This window comes from Phyllostomus discolor, chromosome 6, assembly GCF_004126475.2.
Source record: "Phyllostomus discolor isolate MPI-MPIP mPhyDis1 chromosome 6, mPhyDis1.pri.v3, whole genome shotgun sequence".
Taxonomy (NCBI): Eukaryota; Metazoa; Chordata; class Mammalia; order Chiroptera; family Phyllostomidae; genus Phyllostomus; species Phyllostomus discolor.
The window spans coordinates 69,429,852-69,454,274 of record NC_040908.2 but is presented as its reverse complement, the minus strand read 5'-3'; the positions used below and the strand labels follow the sequence as shown (position 1 = coordinate 69,454,274).

The 24,423-nt window shown below is 43.4% G+C and overlaps 1 protein-coding gene across 13 annotated transcripts in view; it reads right to left on the bottom strand.

The window, feature by feature from the left end:
- KANSL3 (KAT8 regulatory NSL complex subunit 3) overlaps window positions 1-24,423 on the bottom strand; it is a 43,099-nt gene that overhangs the window by 8,083 nt on the left and 10,593 nt on the right. For 6 of the 13 annotated variants that reach the window (XR_003684801.2, XR_003684800.2, XM_028514669.2 and 3 more), the window contains 17 exons: window positions 17,438-17,528; window positions 17,148-17,333; window positions 10,983-11,114; window positions 10,618-10,734; window positions 10,291-10,392; window positions 10,111-10,182; window positions 8,696-8,770; window positions 8,366-8,523; window positions 6,875-6,938; window positions 6,241-6,441; window positions 5,869-6,025; window positions 4,367-4,444; window positions 2,794-2,985; window positions 2,253-2,337; window positions 1,701-1,831; window positions 734-843; window positions 96-318 (listed from right to left, as the gene is read on the bottom strand). Coding sequence is in view for 11 of the 13 variants with exons in the window: in XM_028514669.2 (XP_028370470.1) it covers window positions 96-318; window positions 734-843; window positions 1,701-1,831; window positions 2,253-2,337; window positions 2,794-2,985; window positions 4,367-4,444; window positions 5,869-6,025; window positions 6,241-6,441; window positions 6,875-6,938; window positions 8,366-8,523; window positions 8,696-8,770; window positions 10,111-10,182; window positions 10,291-10,392; window positions 10,618-10,734; window positions 10,983-11,114; window positions 17,148-17,333; window positions 17,438-17,528 (2,174 nt within the window). In the remaining 2 variants the exon portion in view is untranslated. Of the gene's footprint in view, window positions 1-95; window positions 319-733; window positions 844-1,700; window positions 1,832-2,252; window positions 2,338-2,793; window positions 2,986-4,366; window positions 4,445-5,868; window positions 6,026-6,240; window positions 6,442-6,874; window positions 6,939-8,365; window positions 8,524-8,695; window positions 8,771-10,110; window positions 10,183-10,290; window positions 10,393-10,617; window positions 10,735-10,982; window positions 11,115-17,147; window positions 17,334-17,437; window positions 17,529-18,280; window positions 18,380-18,462; window positions 18,505-24,423 lie in introns of all 13 variants that reach the window. The other 7 variants (XM_036028316.1, XM_036028315.1, XM_036028317.1 and 4 more) reach the window with 3 other exon arrangements.

Genomic DNA, 24,423 nt, shown 5'->3' with positions numbered 1-24,423 from the left:
CTAGTTGGGTCCAGAGTCTTGCCTGTGTGAGATGGGAAAGTTCTGGGGAAAGATCCTGTATCTGGGAGTCCTCATGGCTCTCAAGAAAGACTCACCTGATGCTTGGTTAGAGATCTGAGCCAGGCCAGGGAGGCTGCTTGCCAGCTTGGCGAGGCCCCCATTGGTCAGCAGCTGGTGGATGGCTGTGGGCTTCCCACCAGGAGTGGCACCCAAGGAGGCGAGTGTGGTGGCCACAGGAATGGTACGGACAATGGTGCTGGTGCCCGTGGTGATGGCACCCAGGCTCTGTATGGGGGTAGGCAACTTCACACTGGTGGCCTGTGGGACACACAAGCCCAGGTGATCAGAAGGTGTTGCCCAACAGCCACATTCAAGTGTGGAGGGCCCACAGCATGTTATTAAGAGCTGCCATGTATTGAGTGCCCACCATATGCAAGGTATTCTTCCAGGCACTTTCTACATATTATCTTACTGTGTCCTCAAAACAACTCTGTGAGGGAGGGACTACTATCCTCATTTCATAGACAAAGAAATAAAGATACAGAGAGGTCAAGAAACTCATCCAGTGCCACACAGCAGTTAAGTGATGGAGCCTTAACCTTTGGTAGCTCCCCTCTGGGAAGTCAGAGGCTGTCTGTCCTTGACCCATATTCCAAATTCCCTACCAAAACCAACCAAGCTAAAGAGGTCTCTTCCCCACACTTGCCTGGCCCAGAAGAGGGCAGATATGTACCTGTGGGGATGGTCCTGGGGAGGGATTTGCTGGGAGACCAGAGGTCTTGCTGCTGATATCCTGCAAGCTGAAGCTAAGGCCTTGGAGGAGGCTGCTGGCTGACGTGGCCCCTAGGAAGTGATGTGACAGACATCAGCACAAACTCAACCACTTATCCAAGAGCAGTCGTGCCCATCCAACCTTAACAACCAGGTAAATGCCTGTGCTCTTGCCTTTGGACATTCCCAGCACTCCTAGCGGAGGCCAGCCAGGGCTTCTTCCCAGCACACCTGCTGATCACCCACATATGGACGGGTCTATGCAGACCCACAGCCTTCAGTCTTTCTACACATCCCAACCTGCTGCAAACCACCCACCCTACATTCTTAAAACTTTAGGAAAACCAAAAAGAGCTTCAATCCCCCTTTTCAGAACTCTAAATTCCCTCACTTCTTTCCAGGGAAGAGGAAGGACTTTTTAAGCCAAGAGAATTCCAAGTACCTGATGTACACCTCACTTTGCATGTAGCCCAGGGGCCTCAAAGAGAAAGGTCCTCTTGAAGAAGGGCATGTGCCTTGGCTCTGCTGGGCTCAGGCAACTAGCCTTTCCAGTGTCAGGTGTGGGTGGAGAAGGTGAGGAGACATGCATAGGCAGAAATGTCTCGCTTACTAATGTCCAGTATAGCAACATTTCCGGTTTTATTCAATCAGATGTGTTTATAAACACCGAAATGAAACACTATACTTACATCTCCCATCAGTGATTTCTCCTCCTTAGAGTACATGATACACTACCCACAGACTGGGTTGTTTACTCACTGGACATATTAAGGCCAAGAACTTCATGCTCCTTGAAGCTAACTCCAGCTTTCCTGACAAGCCCAAGACCCCAAGGAGTTCCAAATACAGCTCCAGGCTGCTTTCCCATGACCATCCAACAGCAGCTTCCCAGATTCTGCTGAGGGGCCAGGATGCTGGCCCCCAGATACCTGGGAGGGAGCTGCTAGGGGAGGTGGCCACTAGGCGGCTCTGGAGTGTGTGCAAGGGAGTGGGTGCGTTGCTGCTGGAGACCACGGCGGAGGCTGGGCTGGCTGACACACCCGCTTCAGAAGCACTGGACCTAGACACAAAGACAGGAGTTCCATTATCTGAAGGCTGGAGGGCAGCAGACCCTGGCTACATAGGGAGGGTCCAGAGCAGGGCCCAGCAAGGTTTCGGCAATGGACATAAGGCCAGAACCTTTGTTTTTTTTATCCCACCTTCTGAATCCAGCCTCTAGTCCTTCTAGAAGTCATGCCTAGAAGTAAAAACTTCAAACCTTGAAGCAAGAACTATGGGATGCTTTGCAAACTTTAGGTAAAAATGAACTGAACTCTGAGTTTGTCCAAAAGAAAAATAAAGGTCCGACCCAAAAAGAAGTCACATTCCCCAAACTGACAGAATCCAGATTCTATCATCTTCCCAAAGCATTAAAGTGAACCAGGAAAAAAGGCGAAGAGAGAGAAGGGAAAACAGCCAGACAGACCAAGAAATGGACTCACTTGGTTGTGGTGAGAAGCCCTGTGAGCTCCTTTGTCCCTGCTGACGCCTGCCCCAGTGTCATCGTGATGGGCTTCCCTCCCATGGCTGCAAAACAAAACCCCAAGGCTTCCCGTTAGTCCTGCTGGGTGTCCCTTTCAGACCCCACAGCCAGGCTAAATGCAAAGTAGTACGGACAAAGATCAAAGAGGAAAAATGAAGAATAACTACATGAGAATAAGAAGAGCTAGAGTTATTGTTTTCCTTCTACTTTCTAAGCTTTCTGGAATATTTTATCTTTAATTGAAACAAACAATAAAGCCCCAAATATATGATGCACTGAATGACCCCAGAGCTTCCTCTGATTTCCATCCTGCCTTCCTGATCCTGATTCAGATCAGGTCACTGCCTACCTTCCCCACAGGCCACCTTGAGCCCTCTGTTCCAGGCACCTCTTGCACTAAAGGAAAGGCGGAGCCCCCAGCAAGCAGCCTCAAGAGGGCAATGCTATATGCCCTGGGAGAGCTCAGTCAGTGTTTATTAAAACAGGTCAAGGAAACTCACCTTCTGGGGCTCCTCCTTGGGAAGCAGTACAAGACCCACTGGCTGGGTCCCCTTGGGAGATAAGGGACACCTTGATCTTGGGTCGCTTGGAGGTCTTACTGCCAGACAGAGGACTGGAGGGATGGTGCCGCTTCAGCTGGACCCTAACATCTTCTTTCTCTGCTTCCTCTGTTTGTTCTGATGAAATGGGAACTAAGAGATAGAGCTGGGGTAAGGTCCTCCACAGTTTCAACAGACAGTGAGACTTGGGACCAGTACAAGTATGGCTGTGTGTGGGGACACACAGGAGTACCAGCCACTCATGGAGTCACACTTCAAAGATGATGGTCACTAGGTCAGTGCCACCTTGTTCAGCCCCACCTGTGGTAGAACTCCACTTCTTCCCTCTCAGAGAATGGCACCAAACCCATCCCTCATTCTATGCTGGAGTCAGGAAGAAGGGGGTTCTGAGTTGTGGGAACAAAAAAACCAAGACACCCAAACCCAGTCTAGCATAGGCCAACCAAAACAGAGGCCTCACCGCAGTGGATCTCAACAGTGCTTCCCTGACTCAAATGATGTGATTATTTTCCTGTTCAAGCCCTCCCCCACACAACATAGCTGGAGGGAGGAAACATTCTAGGAAAAAGCAATGGAGGAGCAGACTGCACAGTCTTCCCTACAGATTTTCACAGGGCTCTGAGTCTCCCTTGCCCTAGGAGCCCAGGGTTGAGGGTCTGCTTGCCACACAGGTGCAATGAGAAGGACTGCCACCAGGACTTCAGGCTAGCTTTAGGAGCTCCTAGGCAAGGGATGCCTCAGCCAAGGTGACTTTACAGCTCCTGCCCCAAAGTAACAGGGCAACAGTGGCACATGTCACAACCTAGTCCCCAGGTCTCTTGTACTAAGTGCAGAGAAAGGCTGCCTATTCACACATAGGCTTTACCCTCTGCTGAATTAAAACAGACTCATCCTGTACAAGGCCAAGCCTTGTTATCACTCAGGCTTCCTCATAAATCTCCTTCTCTTTACACCCAGAAACTCCGAGGCCCCAGTCCTTCTTGTTAGCATAGGCAATCAGGGGTGGGGTGGGCGGAAGGCAGCAGTCACATAAGAGTAGGGGCAGTTGGCATGGGCTACAGGGAGCTACTCTAGACCACACTGAGGGCATAATTAGTTGGAAGAATTGCTTAGGGCATAGAGGCATCGACTACAATCAGAATTAGAAGAAGTAATAAAAGAGAAAGGAATTAACAGTTTTATGCTGGTAAGTGGCTGCAGTGGCCAGGATGGAGGGGGGAAACCAGAGGCAAGGAGAAAAACACCAAGGAAACTCAGGCACACAGGCAATGGCCATAGGCACACACGGAGAGGCAAAGCCAAGAAGCACACACAGAAGAGACAAAGAGAGAAAAACACCATGAGAGGCAAACAGAAAGAACAGAGAAAAAGCAAAGACAATGGAATAAGCAAAAGGAGTCAGAAAAACAAAAAGAATCAAAAGATAGAAAAAGGCAGAGACAAAAGAACAGGAGGAACCAAACAAGGACAGATGCAAAGCTGGGGTGGGGAAGCAGAAGAGAGCAATACTCACCAAAGAGACAGGAGGAGGTGCCGGGAGGAAGAGCTTTCCTCACCAGCATATTCTGTTTCAGAAAAGCAGCGAACTGTGCTGGAATGAATCAGAAAGAATTATAGAATCATAGCCAGCCAGAGAAAGGAGACAAAGGGAGTAAGAAAGAGATATGAAAATGTTCTAAAAAATAGTCAACAGGGGCTATTTCTGGAATTATGGAATTGACTTTGCTTTCAGCAGCCCCACGGAATCATCTATAAATTAAAAATATAGATGCACCTGTCTCATGGGGCCACTACCAAGATTCACTTAGCCACAGCAAGTCAAGCACCAGGAAAAGACCCTAGCAGGTAGTAAGGGCTCCATAAATGTTAGCTATCATCGTCCCCTTTGCCTATGAGCTCGGGCAAAGCCAGGGGCTTTGGCTGCTGCTCCATGATTCTCTGGGTCCCTTTTCAAACCAACTCACCAATCAGCCTTCCAGGTCTCCTTAGATTCTCAAGTAATTATCTCCTCTAGAGGCACTGCACACAGATGGCTCTCTCTTCATCAAAAGCCTAAGGGGACACCTCCCACCCAGAACTTGGCTCTGGCTACCACTTAAGAAAGCCTAAGTCACAAGGCATCCACATGGACCTTGAGCGCCTGGCCTCTTTTTTGCCTTCACTTTTCCACTTTTACCCTTTGGCTCCACTAAAAGAAACCCAGAGGAAATAAACAGGTCAGCCTCCTGACACCTCCACCCTTTTCTACTTGACAGCCAGCTCTGGCTGCTGCCTCTCCCTGGACCTCAGGATACATGCTCCTGGACACATCAAATGTCCGTGCCCAGGAGACCTTGTTTTGGGGCTGCCCAACTGAATCAAAGTTGGACGGAGAGATGGTCAATGTTTCTCCTTCTCTCCCTACCCACCAAATTTTCCCTTTGCTGGAGCTTCTTATGTAGCAATCACTGACCTCCAAACTTCAATTTCAATCATACCAATGTATTTCCCAGCCTAATCTAAAAGCTATCTGCAGAGACCACAATAAACCTCACCAAAAGTCCCAGTGTGGAAATTTTAACTCTTAAGAGCAAAACAAAGAGGCATGATGCTTGTTAAGTTGCCCTAGAATCGGATGAATAAGCCAGTCACCCCACCCACGTGACCTGGAGAGCTCCCTGACTACAGGAGTGGCTAGGCAGGCCTGAAACAGGAGCTGTAGCTTCCCCAGTTGTGAGTTAGAAAAATATTTGAGGCCAGTATACATATAGTCAGCTTAGAGAGCCTAAATGCCCAGAACACCAAGACAAAGCGGTAACAAGTGGGATGCTACAGCCCCCTACACATAGACATCATGTGATGTTCTACCCTGAAAACAGCCCTTGGTATTCATCTCAAGCTAATTTTGCCTGGACAGAAGTGTGGGAAAGGTGCCTCTCATATGGCCCCTATAAATGCCAGTACTTTCCAGCTGCCACATGATATCAACTGCAGAGGATGAATCCCAAGAGAGACCACTGAGCCAGGCACTTGTACCTTGAGCTTGTTTGTGGGTTAGCACAGCCTCTGTCCGCTGCACATGTCTCTTCAGCAGCTGAGAGCTCCCGGTCTGACTGGACTTCTGGACAGAGGCTACAGTGGTCACTTTGGTCTTAGGACTGGATGTAGGGCTGCTGGACACACTGGACAGATCCTGAGCAGGGTGAGGAGAACAGGAGCTGAGCCAATGTTGTCTGGATTTGACCACCAATCAGCATGTCCCCTAGAATTCCCTGGTCAGGAATTCTCCCTGTGGGAACTCAAAGGCCTACAGCACTGGCCCAACATACAAGAGTCCCCAAGAAGCCAAGACACCAGCTCTATGGTCCTCATTCCCCAGCAAAAGTGCCCCTTCCCTGCCCACATTACCTCAGAGCCTGAAGGGGACGCAGGCAGCCTGGCAGCTGGTGAGGCGGGTCGACTGCCCCTCTCAGGAACCTCAAAGGCCAGGTCTCTGCGGGTCACATCCCGAGGCTTCTTCTTCTTCTCAGCATCCTGGTCCCGAGGCTCGGCACCCACATGCCCCTCAGCACGAGTTAGCACGCCAGTTAGAAAGTCCACAATCTCATCCTGGTACAAAGAGAGGCCGATGCCTGAGTCCTTGGCTAGAGAATAGGGATCTTGCCAACCGTTCCAACTAAGACTAAGTACCTTGGCTCTGGTGTCAGGGGTTCCAGGCCCCCCCAATGTGCACAAAACCTTGCACCAGTGACCAGTAGGAACCTCTGTGAGGTGGCACCCTGGGGTGGTCATGTGCCACCATTCCCCCAGTGAACCCATTCACCCCAAAGCTTTCTACATCTTAGTTGATTACTCTCCTTTCCCTCTTTTCTCCCTTTCTTTTCTCTTTTTCTTTGCTTATGATAAAGGGTTACCAACCAGAGGCCCCAGAGTATAACTCCTCACCCTTTAGAGACAAAGAGGCTACTGCTGATAAGCCTAAGCCTAAAAGGCTGCAGAAAGGAAGCCTAGCTGAGCAAAAACACACAAAACAACTGTGTACCTGAATGCACCTGTCCACCATGCTCTGAGTCAATCCTTCTGATTTCTTCTTTGCTTTGCTTATTCTAAAAGACAAAAAGGAGGAAATCTTCTAAGTATTCCATGGCATCAAATGGAGGTAAGAGTGAATTTCTCTTCTGCAGGTTACTTGCTAGGCCCGGGAAGGAAGACTATGTTAGCCCTCAGGCAGGTATTGCAACCTCTCTGAACCTTAGTTTCCACATCTGCAAAATAGGGAACCATAATGCCTCATTTGTAGAGCTGGATGATCACACAAAAGAACATATGGGAAGTGCTGGAACTGCACATTCCAAAAGTCCTATACCTATGGCTTCAGAGGCTGAAGATCTCACAAGTCCCCCAACACAGGCCCAAACCCCAAGAAGTTGTCGAATAACCAAGACTAGAAGGGAGTCTCTCAAATGTCTCTGGATAAGAAAACAATAAGGCAGATGTCAGCAAATACCCACTCTAAGCTGTCTAGTTAAATAAGCACACAAATGACTGAATCTCTAAAAATGAACATATAAAAAAGGAGGCCCCATACATAACACAACCTCTTTTTCAATACATTTCACAGAAATGTAACTAAAGGCCCTACAGGTAACCAGTCTTATAACAGAGGAGAGGCTGTCTCAATAAGTAATGTTGCCTTTATAAAACCTTCTCAAACTCTGGCTGTTTATACTCCAAAATATATACAAGGTGTTTAATACAAATAAGATGTATTCATATTCATCTATTTGTAACGAACAAAATCTAAAGAAATGCCTACCCCAGTGAAACCATAATGACAGACACTGTATTTACAGGGTCTCAAAATGTCTCCTCCCCACAAGATAACTACTAATTACAAAGGGAAAATAGTAACTTTATGGTGGAAAAACCTGGTAGATGCCACCCTAACCTGTGATCAAGGTCAACATCACCAGTGACAAGACAGGTCAACATTGTGTATCCTCTGAGGGGGTGCACTGACAGCACCTCACCTCTGTGGCATTCATTAATGTCAAAATACATATCTTCAACCTAATCATAAAAAAATGTCAACAACCTAAATTGAGGGACAGTTGACAAAATAACTGGCCAAAAGTCTTCAAAAGTGTCAAAGTGATGAAAGACAGTGATGGACTGAGCAGTATCAAATTAAGTAAGATAGAGAAGGCACAGCACCAATAGCAACATGTGATCCTGGACTGGATCCTGAACCAGAGACACTGATGAAATATGAGTCTGTAGATTAGATAATAGGATCATATCAATGTTAATTTCCTGACTTTGATAATTATATGTTGATTATTTAAAATGTTAATATTTAGGAAATCCAGGTGAAGGGAATATGGGAATTTTTGTACTATTTTTGCAACACTCTATAAATCTGAATTAGTTAAAAGTAAAAAATATGTTTTTAATGCCCCTTTTCAGATTTTGTCTGAACCAGAGCAGCCTATAGCTAGCTGCCTCCCCATCACACAGGAATAGGCCTACCCACCTGAGATTATCATCAGCTCCCCCAACCACCACCAAACTGTTTTCAGCTCGAATCTTCTCCCGAAAGTCCTCCATGGTTTCGGGGTGACATTGCAGGGAATTCTGACCAATAACAAAGAGGACTGGAGTCTTCATATCCAAGAGGGGATCATCCACATCCTAAAACAGGTACAGGGTTTACAATCAGCTAGTTCATATTCACTGAGCACTGTGCCCTGGCCAGTCCGCTCAGGAGGTTGGCTGGGCCCCCACAGTCATTGCACACCAACTTGGGTGAGGCACGCACTCCCTACTCTCACCTGCCCAGCCATCAGTGGCACCCCATATTTACCCCTCTGGGGCCATCCACAGTAAACAGAGGGAACCCAAGGCAGACAACTGCAGTGACATACTCCATCACCGACACCTAGAAAAAATGGAATGGTTTGTCTCAACATCAACTGCCCTCCTACCCAGAACCCACGGCTGGCCCAGATCTACCAGCCAGCCCCATCCACCCCTCAGGAATCCTAGCCATGGTGGCAGCAGTAAGAGTGTAGAACACAGATGTGCCTTCCACAAGCAGCTACCACCTGGAAAACTAGAACCCTGAGAGGACCCTAGCAGAGGCTGAACCACAGAATGGGAGATTTAATATTTTCATCCTGTCAATTCCCTAGATTAGAGGTCTCCTGCTCACTCCCCACCCCCACCCCACTTACAGCAAATATCAGGATAACACAAATACTCTTCTTCTCCCGTAAGTGAAGAAAATCTCCCCATTCTGAACTTACTAGGTAGCTCCCAGACACCCCAAATTTCTTAAGAGAATTCACTGTCCTGGAACCAGGGCAATGAGATAATCTTTTCCTCTCATGGCCTGAGATGTCATATTTGACTAGACCACAAGAGGCGGCACAGACTTTACTTATTTGATCCACTTGAGAATGGGGGCTCTGGACAGGTCAGGGACACTTATGCAAACTAACATTCACACAAACAGTACGTAAAATGATAAAAAGATTCCTTGATGTCCTGGAAAGGGATAAAACATGAACACAACAGCAAATTCCAGAGTTATTAAAATTTTTGCTGCCCTGGCTGGTGTGGCTCAGTGGTTGGCCTACTGACCAAAGAAAGTAGTGCCAGCCTACAAACCAAAGGGTCACCGGTTCAATCCCCAGTCAGGGCACATGCCTGGGTTGCAGGCCAGGTTCCCCATTAGGGGGAGCTTGAGAGGCAACCACACAATGATGTTTCTCTTTTCTCTCCCTTTCCTTCTCTCTCCCTTCCCTCCTCTCTAAAAATAAATAAAATCTTTAAAAAGAACTTTAAAAAAATTTTGCCTACAAGAATTGTTTTGTTTTGCTTTAGGTGGGAGAACAATATTTATGTTTGGAGGGAAAGAAAGGAATTTTTTTCATAGATACATGCTGAAATATACATGAATGAAATGATATGATATTTGGGATTTTCTTCAAAATATCAGCAGAGAGAGAAAATGGGCAGGGATAACATGAAAGAAAGCCTAGCTGTGAGTTGATCACTGGTAAAGCTGAGTGAGGATCCTTTAAGTTTCTATTTAAAATTTCCCACAATGAATTTTAAAAATAAAGTTTGTATTTTACAGTATAAAATATAAAATTATGTAAGTCCAGCATCTAACACTGTGCTTGAAACATAAAAGAGGACTACACTGAGGCTATTAGCAGCAGCAGCAATGTCCTATCCCAGGATAACCTCCAAGTAAGGTGGGTTGTTACTTACATGACAAGCCACAAGAGCTCCTGTATTCCATCCAATCAAGATAATGGGTTTGTGGGGGAAATGGCTATGAATCTTTGTGGAAAGAGAAAGACGACAGTTAGACAGGAGGCTAAAGATGGGTACAGAAAGAGCCCAGAAGGCTGGGTATACCCCAGTGAACTCAAGTAAGGGCAGTCTCACCTCCAGCACTTTGCTTCTCACTGCCCCAATCATATGCTCAAGACACTGCAGAACTCCTACCCCACTTCCATTGTTTAGCAGATGGGTAGCTACAGGGATGACCTAAAGGAAGGAAGTGGCAGCCATGCCAGCACAGATAAGTTTCAAGTTTTCTCTCACATCTGCATAACCTACCCTAGATTCCAACACACTGGATAAGCACTATTTGAATTCAAAATGAAAATAGAGCTGGGGAAGCTCCACATTTAAGTTCATTCACTTTGACCCCCTGCTGCATTCTGTCTATATTCCTACCCATGACAGAATTCCTCTTATCCCCGTACATACCTTGCCTAAGCAGGAGAGCTGAGATTGCCAGAAGCGGTGGCGGCGAGAGGTGGGAAATGCAGAGTTCGAGGGCCCAGAGGAGGCGATGAGAATGAGAGGAGAGCCAGGGAGCTTGCTCTGTGGAAAAAGAATGCCACCAAAGAACCAGGGAGTAAAATGTGTTTCTCTATAAAATCCGAAGTGTCCCCATACCTTTTTATCTCAAGCAATGCTGACTTGCCTATGAAACTATGTTAAGCACTATATACAACCAATTATCAATTTAAAAAGTTAAACCAGCTACTTACTATCCTCTTGCCAAAGTTCTAAGACCAGATTCTAAAAATTCCATGGGCCACAGCTAAGTCCTGAGCCACCCAACATACCGGTTTGTTATGAGAAAGCACTCCCACAGCAGGGTCCCAGGGCCTCTTCAGCAGGAGGGACAAGGCCTCAGCTCCTGCAGCCCCGGTCTTTGTGTTGGATGACACAAGCATCCGGTCAATCAAGGTAGGGATCTAGAAGGAAGAACAAAGGTGCTTCCAGTGTGAGGCAGGAGACCTGCCCACAAGTAGCAATCAGGTGGGCCACAGAGCCTCACTATGAGCCAGGCAGACTTCAACTATGCCTCCTGAACTTCACTCAGGAACAGAAATACAAAGTAGATGGCTAAAAAGTACGCCTCCGCCATTAAAGGTAAATAGGTACAATCCTTTGGAAAGACACCTGGTGATGTGTACCAAAAAACTTAAATGTATTCCTATCCCTTAAGAACCTTTCCTAAAAATTTTATCAGTTATGCACGTGTGTGCAGCACTCATGCGTGCACACACATATGCACACAGAATTGGGGTTAAACAAAAGACAATTCACTCTCAGTAACAATCAAAAAGCAGAAACAACTTAGACACATATATAAGAGAATGGTTAAGCAAATGATCTACATAATTCAGTATTAAGGATTAGTTTTAAATGTTTTTAAAAATTTGTAATAACATAAGGAAATAATTTTGCCAAAATGTTAAAGATAAAGCAGAAAATGTAAAAATTATCTCTACTCAGGAAAAATGTTAGTATGTCAAAATGTTAATAATGATCTTGAGGATGTGGAAAAAAGTATGCAAGTTCCTCAAAAAATTAAACAGAACTATTATTACATGATCCAGCAATTCCACTCCTGGGAATTTATCCAAAGAAATCCAAAACACAAACTCAAAAAGATATATGCACCCAACCCCATGTTCACTGCAGCATTATTTAAAATAGCCAAGATATGGAAGCAAGCAAAGTGTCTACTGATAAACAAGAAGTGGTGCATATATACAATGGAATATTACTCAGCCATAGAAAGAATGAAATCTTGCCATTTGCAAAACATGGATGGACCTAGAAGGTATTGTGGTAAGTGAAAAAAGTCAGTCAGGAAAAGATAAATACCATATGATTTCACTTATACGTGGAATCTAAAAAATACAAAGAATGAACAAACAAACCGGAAACAAACTCATAGATACACAGAACAAGTTGATGGTTCTCAGATGGGAGGATTAGGGATAGGTAAAAAAGGGGAAGAGATCAAAAAGTACACACTGACAGTTACAAAAACAGTAACAGGATGTAAAGTACAGCATAGGAAATATAGTCAATAATATCATAATGACTATGTATGGTGTCAGATGGGTAGTACTAGACTTCTCAGGGTGATCACTTCAAAAAGTATATAAATGTCTAATTACTATATTGTATACCTGAAACTAATATGACATTGTAAGTCAACTATAATTTTTAAAAATAATAAAAAAACAGTTAACAGGAACAACAAAAAAGAATGTGAAAGGCTTATTTTAGGCACAAATGTCGAAGGAGGAGGACACAAGGCTAATAACAAAGGCTAGGGCTAAACTGAAAAGGATCTTCGCCCCAGAAGATCCTGACCATTTCTTTGTAACTTATAACTCTAAACCACTTAACACCTTGGGGCAGAGGATCTGATCTCATTAGACTTTAAAAGCTTTAACTTGGCAGTAAAATACACCCTTGAAACAACGAAGCCTTGAAATTCATTTTCTGTCAAAATAGAATGCTTACAAGTGACTAATTAATGACCAACTTCTCTGATGGAAGCTGGCTGGCCAAGCTCCCCAGTCATTCCAGCACTGCATCTCTCTCAACAGATAATTCAGAGGCTGGGTCTATACCTTCTCTGCTGCTTTCATAAGGGATCTAATGGTGAAAGTAGCTGGGTCAAGAGTATATCATCCAGGGAACAACCAAAGTATTTCTTGTGACTCTGGCAGTTATGGGAAAATATTATAAGAGTCTGGTGAAACCCCTGCTGAGAGCACAACCTGGATTGGACAGCAGCTCAGTCTGGGGCCCTTGAGGGCTGATGCACTATCATGTCCTCAGCCATTCCCACTAACCTGTGCTATGACCTGGCAGCAGCAACTGTGCACACCTGTGGAGTCTTCCCCCAAAGTCTGTCACACTCACAAAACCTGGACACCACCCCATTCAATTGGGAATTTCCAGACAGTGACTTGGTAAATAAGGAAGCAATGCAAACTTCCTTTTAAGGAATTATCCTGCAGTCATGCTAGCCACGTAGAATAAGGCAGAGTCATCAGAGAAGTGGGCCTCTGGGCACCGCCAGCACTCAGCTACAGAGCACATGCACCAGTGTTATACTTTTACCATGGGTAGAGTGCTGCAGACAACATTTAAAATACTCTCAGGCTGCCACTCTTTTCTGAGTCTATCTTCACCCCATACCACCCACCATGCACCTCCTGGGCTCAGGATTCTGCTGCACAGCAGCAACAAAGGGGTAGTCTGGGGCTATCTTTCCATTGGTCTCCTTCTCCACTAGAAAATAGGTTCTATCTGAGAAAATAGGTTTTATCTGGAGGCATTCTGTTTTGTTCGCCCAATACCTGGTACATTATAGGTACAAAATAAATTATTTGTTGAATAAATAAATTAATATCAAATTTCCTACCATGAATATCATTACTACATCTAATCCTAAATTGTATTTTTGCATTAAACCAGTCTGTTTTGCTTTCAAACAAATTCAGCATCCTTCAACTGAAAAACAGGTAGGAAACAATGAGTCTGAAAGTTTGGGGGTATGGCTGGGGGAAGCTGTTGGCCAGGCTAATTGTAGCAAAAAAATAGGCCATCTTCCCACAAAGAAGAAAGAAAAACTTAAGGAAAAAATAAAGTCAAGAAATGAATTAATCCAAATTGTCTAAGGATGTTTGTATTAGAGCAAAACCCTCTAAAAATTTCAAGAACCTATGAACTTATATAATTGTTAACAGTCACTGTGGGTTTACTTGGCCAAATTTTGTGCCAAGCATTCTATCTGGATTAACTAATTTAATTTTCACAAAAATCCTACATAGGTATTATTACTAGCTATGTATTACAGATGAGGAAAATGACATACTTATCTGAGATGACACAGCTCATTAGTGATCACGATGAGACGAGCCAGGCAGTATGCCCCCAGGACTCTACTGTACCACACTGAACACAGCCCAGGGCAGTAACTGAATTCAAATAAATTAAAATAAACTGGAAACATGAGGGGGGAAACAGTTTAGGGGGAGATTCCCAGTCAAGATGATGGTGTAGGTAAACACAGCTTGCTTTCCCACACAACCACATCAAAATTATAACTAAACTATAGAACAACCATCATTCAGAACCATCAGAAATGGAGCTGAGCAGAAGTCCTACCACTACAAAATTAAAAAAGAAACCACACTGAGACTGGATATGTGGTAGGGGCTGGTCCCACCCATGTATGGCAGATAAAAATCAGGAGGGAGATCTCAGGAGTAAGGGATCCCAGCAGCACACTAGGCTCCCCAGCATAGGGTTCCAGTGCCAGAAGAAAAGTCCCCATAACTTCTGGCTTTAAAAAACTAGTGAGGATTGAGGCTGTGGAAGACAGAAACTGCTGGACTCTCAAGCAGTTCCTCTCAGAGGGCCCACACAGGTTTACTTAGACTCCCTCTGAGGTCCGGCGTTGGGACAGCACATTGAAAGGCATCAGAGGCATACTGGGAGAAACTGAACTGTGCAGTATCAGGGCAAGAGCTGAGAGGTAGCTTTCTCCCAGACAGAAGTGGTAACAGAAGCCATTGTTCCTTTGTTGAGCCCTCCCCCACAGAACCAAAGAGCTGGCAGGCGGATACCATATCTAAGATTCCATCAATCTGGCTCACATTGTTTGCTCCACCCCAATGATTCCCTGAGGCCCTGCCACCCAGCTTCCAGGCTCACCCAAGCTGTTTCCAATAGCTTTTCCATATGAATGGCTTACCTTGACCCACGCTTCAGAGTTTCCTAAATTCTCTCAAACAAGCAGCATCTGGCTTTAGTGAGCCCTGTACCTCTCAATAAGCTGCCCCAGACCCAGCACTAGCAGCAGCCAGCCTTGGTTCACAGCTTGGCTTTGTCTGGGCACCTCCAAATCCAGCATAAGTAATAGTCATCCGCAGATAGGTTTGTAGTTTATGCTGTGTAACACCAGAGAGAGCACAGGTGGTGGCTGACCTTGAATGTGCCAATAGCAATCAAGGTTCAACTACAATACGAGGGTGTACACCAAGCACATAGTAGGTACAATTTGAGTGTCCAGCTTGGGTAATAGGGGAGGCTGTGCCACTGGGCTCTACAGGACACCTACTACATTAGGCCATGCTACCAAGCCTGGGAGATGTGGCAGTTCTACCTAATACACAGAGACAAATACAGGGAGGCTGCCAAAATGAGGAGACAAAGAAACATGGTCCATATGAAAGAACAGAATAAAACTCCAGAACTAAACAAAATGGAGACAAGCAATCTACTAGATGCAGAGTTCAAAATGCTGGTTATAAGGTTGCTCAAGGAACCTAGTAAGGACCTCAATAGCATAAAAAATCCAATCAGAAATGAAAGATACACTAACTGAAATAAAGAACAATCTATAGGGAATTAACAGTAGAGTCGATGAAGCTGAGAATCAAATTAGCAATTTGGAATATAAGGAAGCAAAAAACAACCAATCCGAATAGCAAAAAGAAAAAAGAATCCAAAAACATGACGATAATAATGTAAGGAGCCTCTGGGACAACTTCAAAAGTATCAACATTCACATCATGGGCATGCTGGAAGGAGAAGAGATGGAGTAAGAAAGTGGAAACTTATTTGAAAAAATGATAGAAAACTTCCCTAACTTGGTGAAGGAAATAGACATATAAGTCTAGTATGCACCAAGTCCCAAACAAGATGAACCCAAAGAGGCCCACACCAAGGCACATCATCATTAAAATGCCAAACATTAAAGACAAAGAGAATCTTAAAAATAGCAAGAGAAAAGCAGTTGTTACCGACAAGAGAGCACCGATAAGGATGTCAAGTGGTTTCTCAAAAGAAACTTTGCAGGCCACAAGTGATTGGCAAGAAATATTCAAAGTGATGAAAAGCAGGGACCTACAGCCAAGATTGCTCTGCTTAGCAAAGCTGCCCTTTAGAATTGAAGAGAAGATAAAGAGCTTCTCAGACAAGAAAAAGCTAAAGGAGTTCATCATCTCCAAACCAATATTATATGAAATGTTAAAGGGTCTTCTTTAAGAAGATCAAAACTATGAACACTAAAATGGCAATAAATACATATCAAAAATTCTATCTAAAAAACAAAACAAACAAGTGGAACAGAAACACAATCATAGCTACAGAGAATGTATTGATGGTTGCCAGACTAGATGGGGGTTGGGGAGACGTGCAAAAAGGTGAAGGGATTAAGAAGTACAAATTGGTAGTTACCGAATAGTCATGGTGATTCAAGTACAACATAGGGAATAGAGTAGCCAAAGAACTTATATGCATGATCCAAGGACTTGGACAATGGTGTGGAGATTGCCTAAGGGACTGGGCTGGTCTTGGGCAGAAGGGGACAAAGGGAGAAAAACTGGGACAACTATAATAGCATAAACAGTAAAATGTAATGTAAAAAACCCAAAAAGCAGATTAACTTTGTACAAAACTGTCTCAGTGAGGAAGCAGAAAAATGTAGATACATTTTTTACAGAATTATTAAAGTCAAAGTGTTGCTATTGAAGGCTCACTACAAGATGAGGAGAGACTGAGGCACAAATGCATACCTCCCCATTCCCCACCACTGAACTCTGAGCTCACAGATCTGCTTCTGGCCACTTCTCAACACTGTGGCCTGGTAAACCTTTCATCTTCTCCCTGATAATTCAATTCCTTTCTCAGCTCACCTTAGAAATGACTCAAACCACAAGCTGCAGGGCTGCAGAAGCTACATATATACTCTGGTTTTCAAGCCCACACCCCATCCTGGAGCCAGAGGCTGAAGACATTTACACCAGACGAAAATGTAAAATGATACTATGTCTCCTATTTTAATAGCAAACTTGGCAGATTCAGTCATGCACTCCTGACCAAGCAATGACCTTGCCAAGCCCCACTTCCTGAACCCACAGCAGAGGCTGGCTATCCCATCACAAGGCAGACACCAATCACAGCCTTACCTTCCCTTTAAGTGTCTGCAAAGCATCCAGGTAGGCCGCCAGCATGGGCAGACTCAAGGTCTCCACCAGGGTGGTGTGTAGCCACTGGATCAGCTTGGTGTCCCAGCTCACACTTGCCAGGGCCTGCCGCACTCTCCTCGCACACTTGTCCACAGCAACGCGACGTAGCACTGGCTCATTGCAAGCCTGAAAGACAGATGTGGAATGATAAAACACAAGGTCCATTTTGTCAGCAATTGAGGGTTGGGGGGCACACATATGTGCACTGTGGGCAGCTTTGGGAGTCTTACCCCTTCATTGGCCAAGCGGGCGAGCCTGTCAGACTGCAGTGCTTTGAGGATCTTGTTGAATAGTTTGTTCTGGGCCATTGTCCAGCCTGTTCTGTAGAGGAAACTTCAAGGAATTAAAGTCAAACCCTAGTAATACTCTCTATGCATGTACACTATACATAGATTATGCCATGTCTTTTGTTCCCAGGGTAAAATGGCGTGACTCAAAGTAGCTTAGTCTAAGACCACTGAACTAAAGCACAAGACCAAGATTCTGGTCCCAGTTCTGCCAGTGAGCCACCTCAGCATACAGTCATATTAATATATATACTACTAGTCAAAATCAGTCAAAATAAAGTCTTTTTAGTACTAGCCAAGCTAATTATTTACCTAGTAGTGGCTAAAATTATCCATTAGGACATAAAAGACTGACTGCACTGCACAGACATATTTGAATTTCACAAGGTTAATATTTCACACAAAAAGGCAGACAAGATGAGCAAGCCTTTTTTAGTGTACTAGAACCTCAGACTAAGACAAGAAGCCTATTTAAATTAGCTTCAGGAAAAAAAATAGAACATAAATATAACAAATGAAGTGGCTGTTCTCCCACTCCCTGATCTTCTACCCTACACTAACCTCTCTCCCTTTCCACCACATATTATTTTTTCTGTATATCACACAATTAACAAATTTACTTTTGAATGTCTGTTCCATGTGAGTTAACACTGTGTCATCAGCACAGGACACAAGCATATATACTTCTACCCTGTTTGTGGATGGCGGGATGTGGCCTCCTCCAACTCAGCTGTGAACCCCTATAATTAGAAACCTGTCCCACTACCCTGTCCCCACCAGTCATACCCTGCACAGTGAAGTGGCACTTATTAAAGTCCTCCTCCACTCCAGTCGATCTTAATTACTCTGATACCCCAACTCTGGGCAGTATTCTTCCTAAAGACACTGAGAGAAATTAACAGAAGGTGCCCAATTAATATTTGTTTACCAAATCCCCTAGCCATAAAATAAACCAATAATAATATTACCTTAAAAAAATTTTAAAGCGGATGCAGGAACCAAATAAGAACCTGGAATAAGACCAAGGTAGTAGTTCAAACCAGTGAGGATAAAGAAAGTGGGGCCGAGACAACTAGTAGTCAAATGGAAAAAGAAACACTGGAACCCTACATACAAAATAAATTTCAAGTGGAATAAAAAGTTAAATATCAAAAACATGCCCTGGCTGGTATGGCTCAGTGGACTGAGTCCCAGCCTGTGAACCAAAGGGTTGCTGGTTCGTTTCCTAGTCAGGGCACATGCCTGGGTTGTGGGCCAGGTCCCCAGAAGGGGGCGCATGAGAGGCAACTACACATTGATGCTTCTCTCCCTCCCTTCCCCTCTCTCTAAAAATACATAAATATTTTAAAAAATAAAATTAGCAAAGTACTAGAAGAAATGGTGAAATCTATCTATCTATCTATCTATCTACTGCAGAATAAGTAAAGCCTTTAAGTGCGACCTAAAACCTAGAAACCTTAAAAGGAGGAAAGAGAAATGTACAACATAAGTATTTCCAACTTCCGTAAATGAAAAAAGTGAAGTATCATAAAGTCAAAACACCTGCCATCTCATTAAAATAGAAAAGGCCTCTAGAAAACTAAGAAAAAGACAAAATACTCAAAACAAAAACAACAGGCAAAGAATATGAAAGGCAGTTCACACACAAAAAAATATAGGCAACCCTGTTCAAAATCAAATATGCAAATTAAAATTAAAATATTATTTTTTGCCTATCAAATGAGTAAAAATTTGAAAGTTTAATAGTACTCTGTGCTCTGAGGATGTAAGAAGATAGCCCTCACCTTACTTTATTGATGGAAATATAAATTAGCGCAACCTTTTGGAAAGTCAATTTGGAAAATCATTTTTGGAGAGAAATCAATCAGAAAACCTAAGTCAGATCATGTCACTCTGCTCAAAGCCTTTCAATGGCCCCATTTCATCTGTTAAAAGCCCAAGTTATTGCCATAGGCTATCTGGACCCCACTCCCTGCCTCCCAAGTCCCAAATTTCTGAATATCAAACTACAAGAAAATCTCACTAGACCCTGATGAAGTAGCAGGAATAAGCCACATCATCGTCCACAGCTGCCCGACTTCCGTGCTTCACTACACTGTTCCTCTGTCCCCCACTCTGCATGCTCCCATATCACTGCCAGGGCCCTGGTCATCCAGGCCCTCCCCCTTGAACAATGGCTCTATTTCTACCTCCTTCAGGTCACTGCTCAGATGTAACCTCTACTGAGGCTTCCCTGACTCACCCCTATTTATGAAACTGCCAGCACCACACTCCCTGGCTTCCCTATCCCCCTTCCAACCATATCACATTCTCACATTCTATCCATTTTATTTCTTTAGTCTGTCTCCCTCTGCTAGAATGTAAAGGGCAAGATGGCAGGGACTTTTGTTGGTTTTGTTTAAGTGCTAGATCCCCAGCACATGAAACAGTATCTGACACACAGTAGGGACTTGACATCTGCTGAATAAATAAATGGATAAATTGTGTATATACAACATTCTGAGTCCTGTAAACAGCTGAGCGCAAACTCAAACCCTCACACTCCTCATCACAGTAAGCACTTGGGGACTAAGCAGCAGAATGCACTTAGTCCCCAAGTGCCTTCTTAGGTACAAGTAATGTGAACCTTTCACCATACCAGGGTGGTCAAACAATTTCAAAACCTCTTACCTGACTGCACACCAGCATCCTTCCCATCACACCCCACCAAGAAGATACCCTATTTTCTACAGCTTATCTTTCTAAGAATACCAGTAACATGGCCCAGGCACTATGAAGAGGGAGAATAAATTATCTTTTGTAATTCCTTTTGTACACCTATCCCACTGTCCTTGGAAGGAGTAAACACCCTCTAGAAAGAAAAAAAATAAGGTCCAACTTCTTTTCTTCTATAAAAGAAATCTCACCTGCATGTTTTACAACTGACCAGTCACACAATCCAGAACACTAACTTGGAGCCATGACTCTAACCAGCTCTGCAATGAAGAGTCAGATGTGTGGCTTCAGTCTCCTTGACTATAAAACAGACATGGATCTCAGGCTTCTCTACCAATATAAACTCAGGTTAGCTATAATTACTGACGGAAGCAACAGCTGTAAAGGAGCAGCAGAAGTCCACAATCACAGAATTGTCCAGAAGCTTTCCTTGCTACATTAACTCCCTTCTCAACCTCAAAACCTCCTTTTTAACACTCTTGTGGAATACCAGAAGTAGTCTCAGGTTTCTGAGAAATGTCCTTTTACTTATTTCCCCCTAGTTCTCTTGACTCATTCCTGCTACTTCACTGGGTCTTGCCAGGTTTTGCTGTAGTTTCAACTTCAGAAATTTTGGACTTAGGGAGTGGGCAGTGGGAGCTTCAATACAAGTAATAGAACACAGGACACCGTGTGATCTTCTGATCTTCTGCTTGTGGGAGACAGCTGGTTCACATCATTTGAATGCACAAAACACTCATCTCTCATGCATCTCTCACTATACATGCATCTCTCATGTATAGTGAGTCTAAAGTGAGCACAGGGATCTGACGGTAGTGGCAGGAGATAGGGTGTTCACAAATAGTTTAAAAAGCTCTCTGGATACAGAACAAACATTTCAAAAATTTATATGGAACCATAAATGACCCTGAATAGCTGCAGCAATTTTGAGAAAGAAAAACAAAATGGGAAGGATCACAATACCTGACATCAAACTATATTACAAGGCCACAGTAATCAAAATAGTCTGGCACTGGCCGTGGCTGGTATGGCTTGGTGGATTGAATGCCAACCTGCGAACCAAAGGGTTACTGGTTCGATTCCCAGCCAGGGTGCGTGCCTGGGTTGTGGGCTGGGTCCCCAGTCAGTGGGGGGCATTAGAGAGGTAACCAATGTTGTTTCTCTCCCTCTCTTTCTCCTTCCCTTCCTCTCTCTCTCTAAAAATAAATAAATAAAATCTTTGAAAATTTTTAAAAAGAAACAGTTTGGATGAGAACAGACACACAGATCAATGGAACAGAATAGAGAACCCAGAAATAAACCCAAGTCTCTATGGTCAATTAATATTCGACAAAGGGGACAGAAGCATAAAATGAAGTAAAAACAGCCTCTTTAAGAAATGATATTGGGAGATCTGGACAGCTACATGCAAAAAGTGACACTCCACCACCAACTTATACCATACACAAAAATAAACTCAAGATGGATAAAAGACTTAAATATTTAAGTTGCGACACCACAAAAGTCCTAGAGGAGAACATAGACAGGAAAATCTCAGATATTCCACGCAGCAATATTTTCACCAATATGTCCCCTAGAGCAAGGAACATAAAGGAAAGAATAAACAAATGGGACTTTGTCAAAATAAAAAGCTTCTGCATGGCTAAAGAAAACATCAGCAAAATGAACAGGAAAACAACTGTATGGGAAAATATATTTGCCAATGATATCTCAGACAAGGGTTTGATCTCCAAAATATATAAAGAACTCACACAACTTCACTCCGGGAAGATAAACAACTCAATTGTAAAAAGGGCAAAGGACCTGAATAGACACTTCTCCAAGGAGGACATATGAAAGGATGCTTAGCATCACTAGCCATCAAAGAGATACAAATTAAAACCACAATGAGATACCACTTCACAGCAGTCAGAATGGCCATCATAAACAAATCAACAAACAAGTGCTGGAGAGGTTGTGAAGAAAAGGGAACCCTAGTGCACTGTTGGTGGGAATGCAGACTGGTGCAGCCTGTGTGGCAAACAGCATGAAATTTCCTCAGGAAACTAAAAATGAAACTGCCTTTTGACCCAGCTGTTCCACTGCTGGGATTATACCCGAAGAATCCCGAAACACCAAATCAAAAGAACCTATGTATCCCAATGTTCATAGCAGCACAACTTACAATAGCCAAGTGCTGGAAACAGCCTAAGTGCCCTTTAGTAAATGTGGATCAAAAACTGTGGTACATTCACACAATGGAATACTACACAGCAGAAAGAAAGAAGGAACTCCTAACCTTTGCAACAGCATGGATGGAACTGGAGAGCATTATGCTAAGTGAAATAAGACAGGCGGTGAAAGACAAATACCTTATGATCTCGCCTATGAGTGGAACCTAATCAACAAAACAAACAAGCAAACAAAATATAACCAGAGACATTGAGATAAAGAACAAACTGACAGTTGGTTACTACCAGAGGGGAGGCTGGAGGGTATAACAGGGAAAAAGGAGAAAGGGTTGTCAAGAACATGTATAAAGGACCCATGAAGCCAATGGGGGGTAGGATCAAGGGTGGAGGGTGGTTGAGGTCAGGGGGAGTGGTGAGGGAAAAATGGAGACAATTATACTTGAACAACAATAAAAAATAGAGAGAAAGAAAAGAATCTACCTTCAAAGAAGCAATTTAGAAAAGATATAGTACTATATACTTCTGTTTGCAAACATCACTGAATCAATAAAAACAGAGCTCTAGTCATAAATTAAAAAAAAAGAAAAAAGAAAAGCTCTCTGGACATACACAGATATATTTCCATGTGAATACATCTCTTTGTTTTTACTGACTGCTTCTGCCCTATTGGTAGGCATTTAGGTTATGCCCCTTTTACTGCTCTTACGAACACGTGCAGTGACCATCTCTCCTTTCCCCATAACACACACATGCACACATCTATCTCTGACTTTATATAGCTGTGTGAGTATTTCTGAAGAATAAATTTCTTAAGGTGGAAATGAAAGATCAAAGGCTATTCTGTGTTAAAATTTTTGTGAAAAAAATTTCCATTTCTGTGAAAAAATGTATAAGGAACCTGTGACATCTTGAAAGCAGTATTACACTGCAGCCTTACCTCCAGCAATAAAGTTCATTTATAGGTTAGGCAACAAATACAATTTCTTCATGTTCAACAATCTCTTAACCTTTCTCAAAGCAAACTGATCATGTTGCAAACTTTAATTCCAAGTACAGTGAATAAGGCATAATTTATATATGAGGCACCAATAGCATTTCCAAAATTATTCTGGTTTTTTATTACATAATGGGATATTTTCTCCATTTGTTTTTCTTACTCTATTATGAAAGTGAAAATGATGGCAGCAAGGAAAATGAAATGAACAAAATGGGAAGGGTGTTAGAAAGCTATTTAGAAATTACTCCTATACATCAATGACAGCTAAAATTAAACTTAAAAACCACAATGGTGGGAGTCTAAAGTCCCAGAAAAAGTTCTTAGGATTGTTACTGGATATACAACAAAGTGATTCCAAGAACTGAAATGTATTGTCTGTATTCTGTCAGCTTTGTGGAAGGCTGGAAAATTAAGTGGGCATGGAAAAAAAGATCTAACCTAAGATTAAGAGCATGCAAAATATATAATTAAGGAAAAATTTAAAAACAGGAGACAGAATTTTAAATACTAGTCTAAACAGTTAAATAGCTGATGGGAACTGCAGTGAGTCAGCACAGTCCCCCACCTAAATCTATTCAATTTTCAAGAGCATGAAACACCTCTTCTTCATTTCATAGATGAGATCAGATAATCTTATGATTTCCATGCTCTAACTGAACCTGAATGATGTTCTGGCCTCTGGATCATCTTATCCAAAGCAGCCAAAAGTCACATAGGCCCAAGAAAAGCCTAATATTTTTTTTAAGTTTTTTTAAGATTTTATTTATTTATTATTATTATTTTTTTTTTAGGGAAGGAGGGGGAAAGAAAGAGAAAGAGAGAGAGAGACAGAGAGACAGAGACATCAATGTGCAGTTGCTGGGGGTCATGGCCTGCAACTCAGGCATGTACCCTGACTGGGAATCGAACCTGCAACACTTTGGTTCACAGCCCGAGCTCAATCCACTGAGCTACGCCAGCCAGGGACAAAGCCTAATATTTTCAAAGGTAATTGTTCTTTCTCTGACAGAGACAAGTTTTTCAAGAGAGACTAATTCAATGTTAAA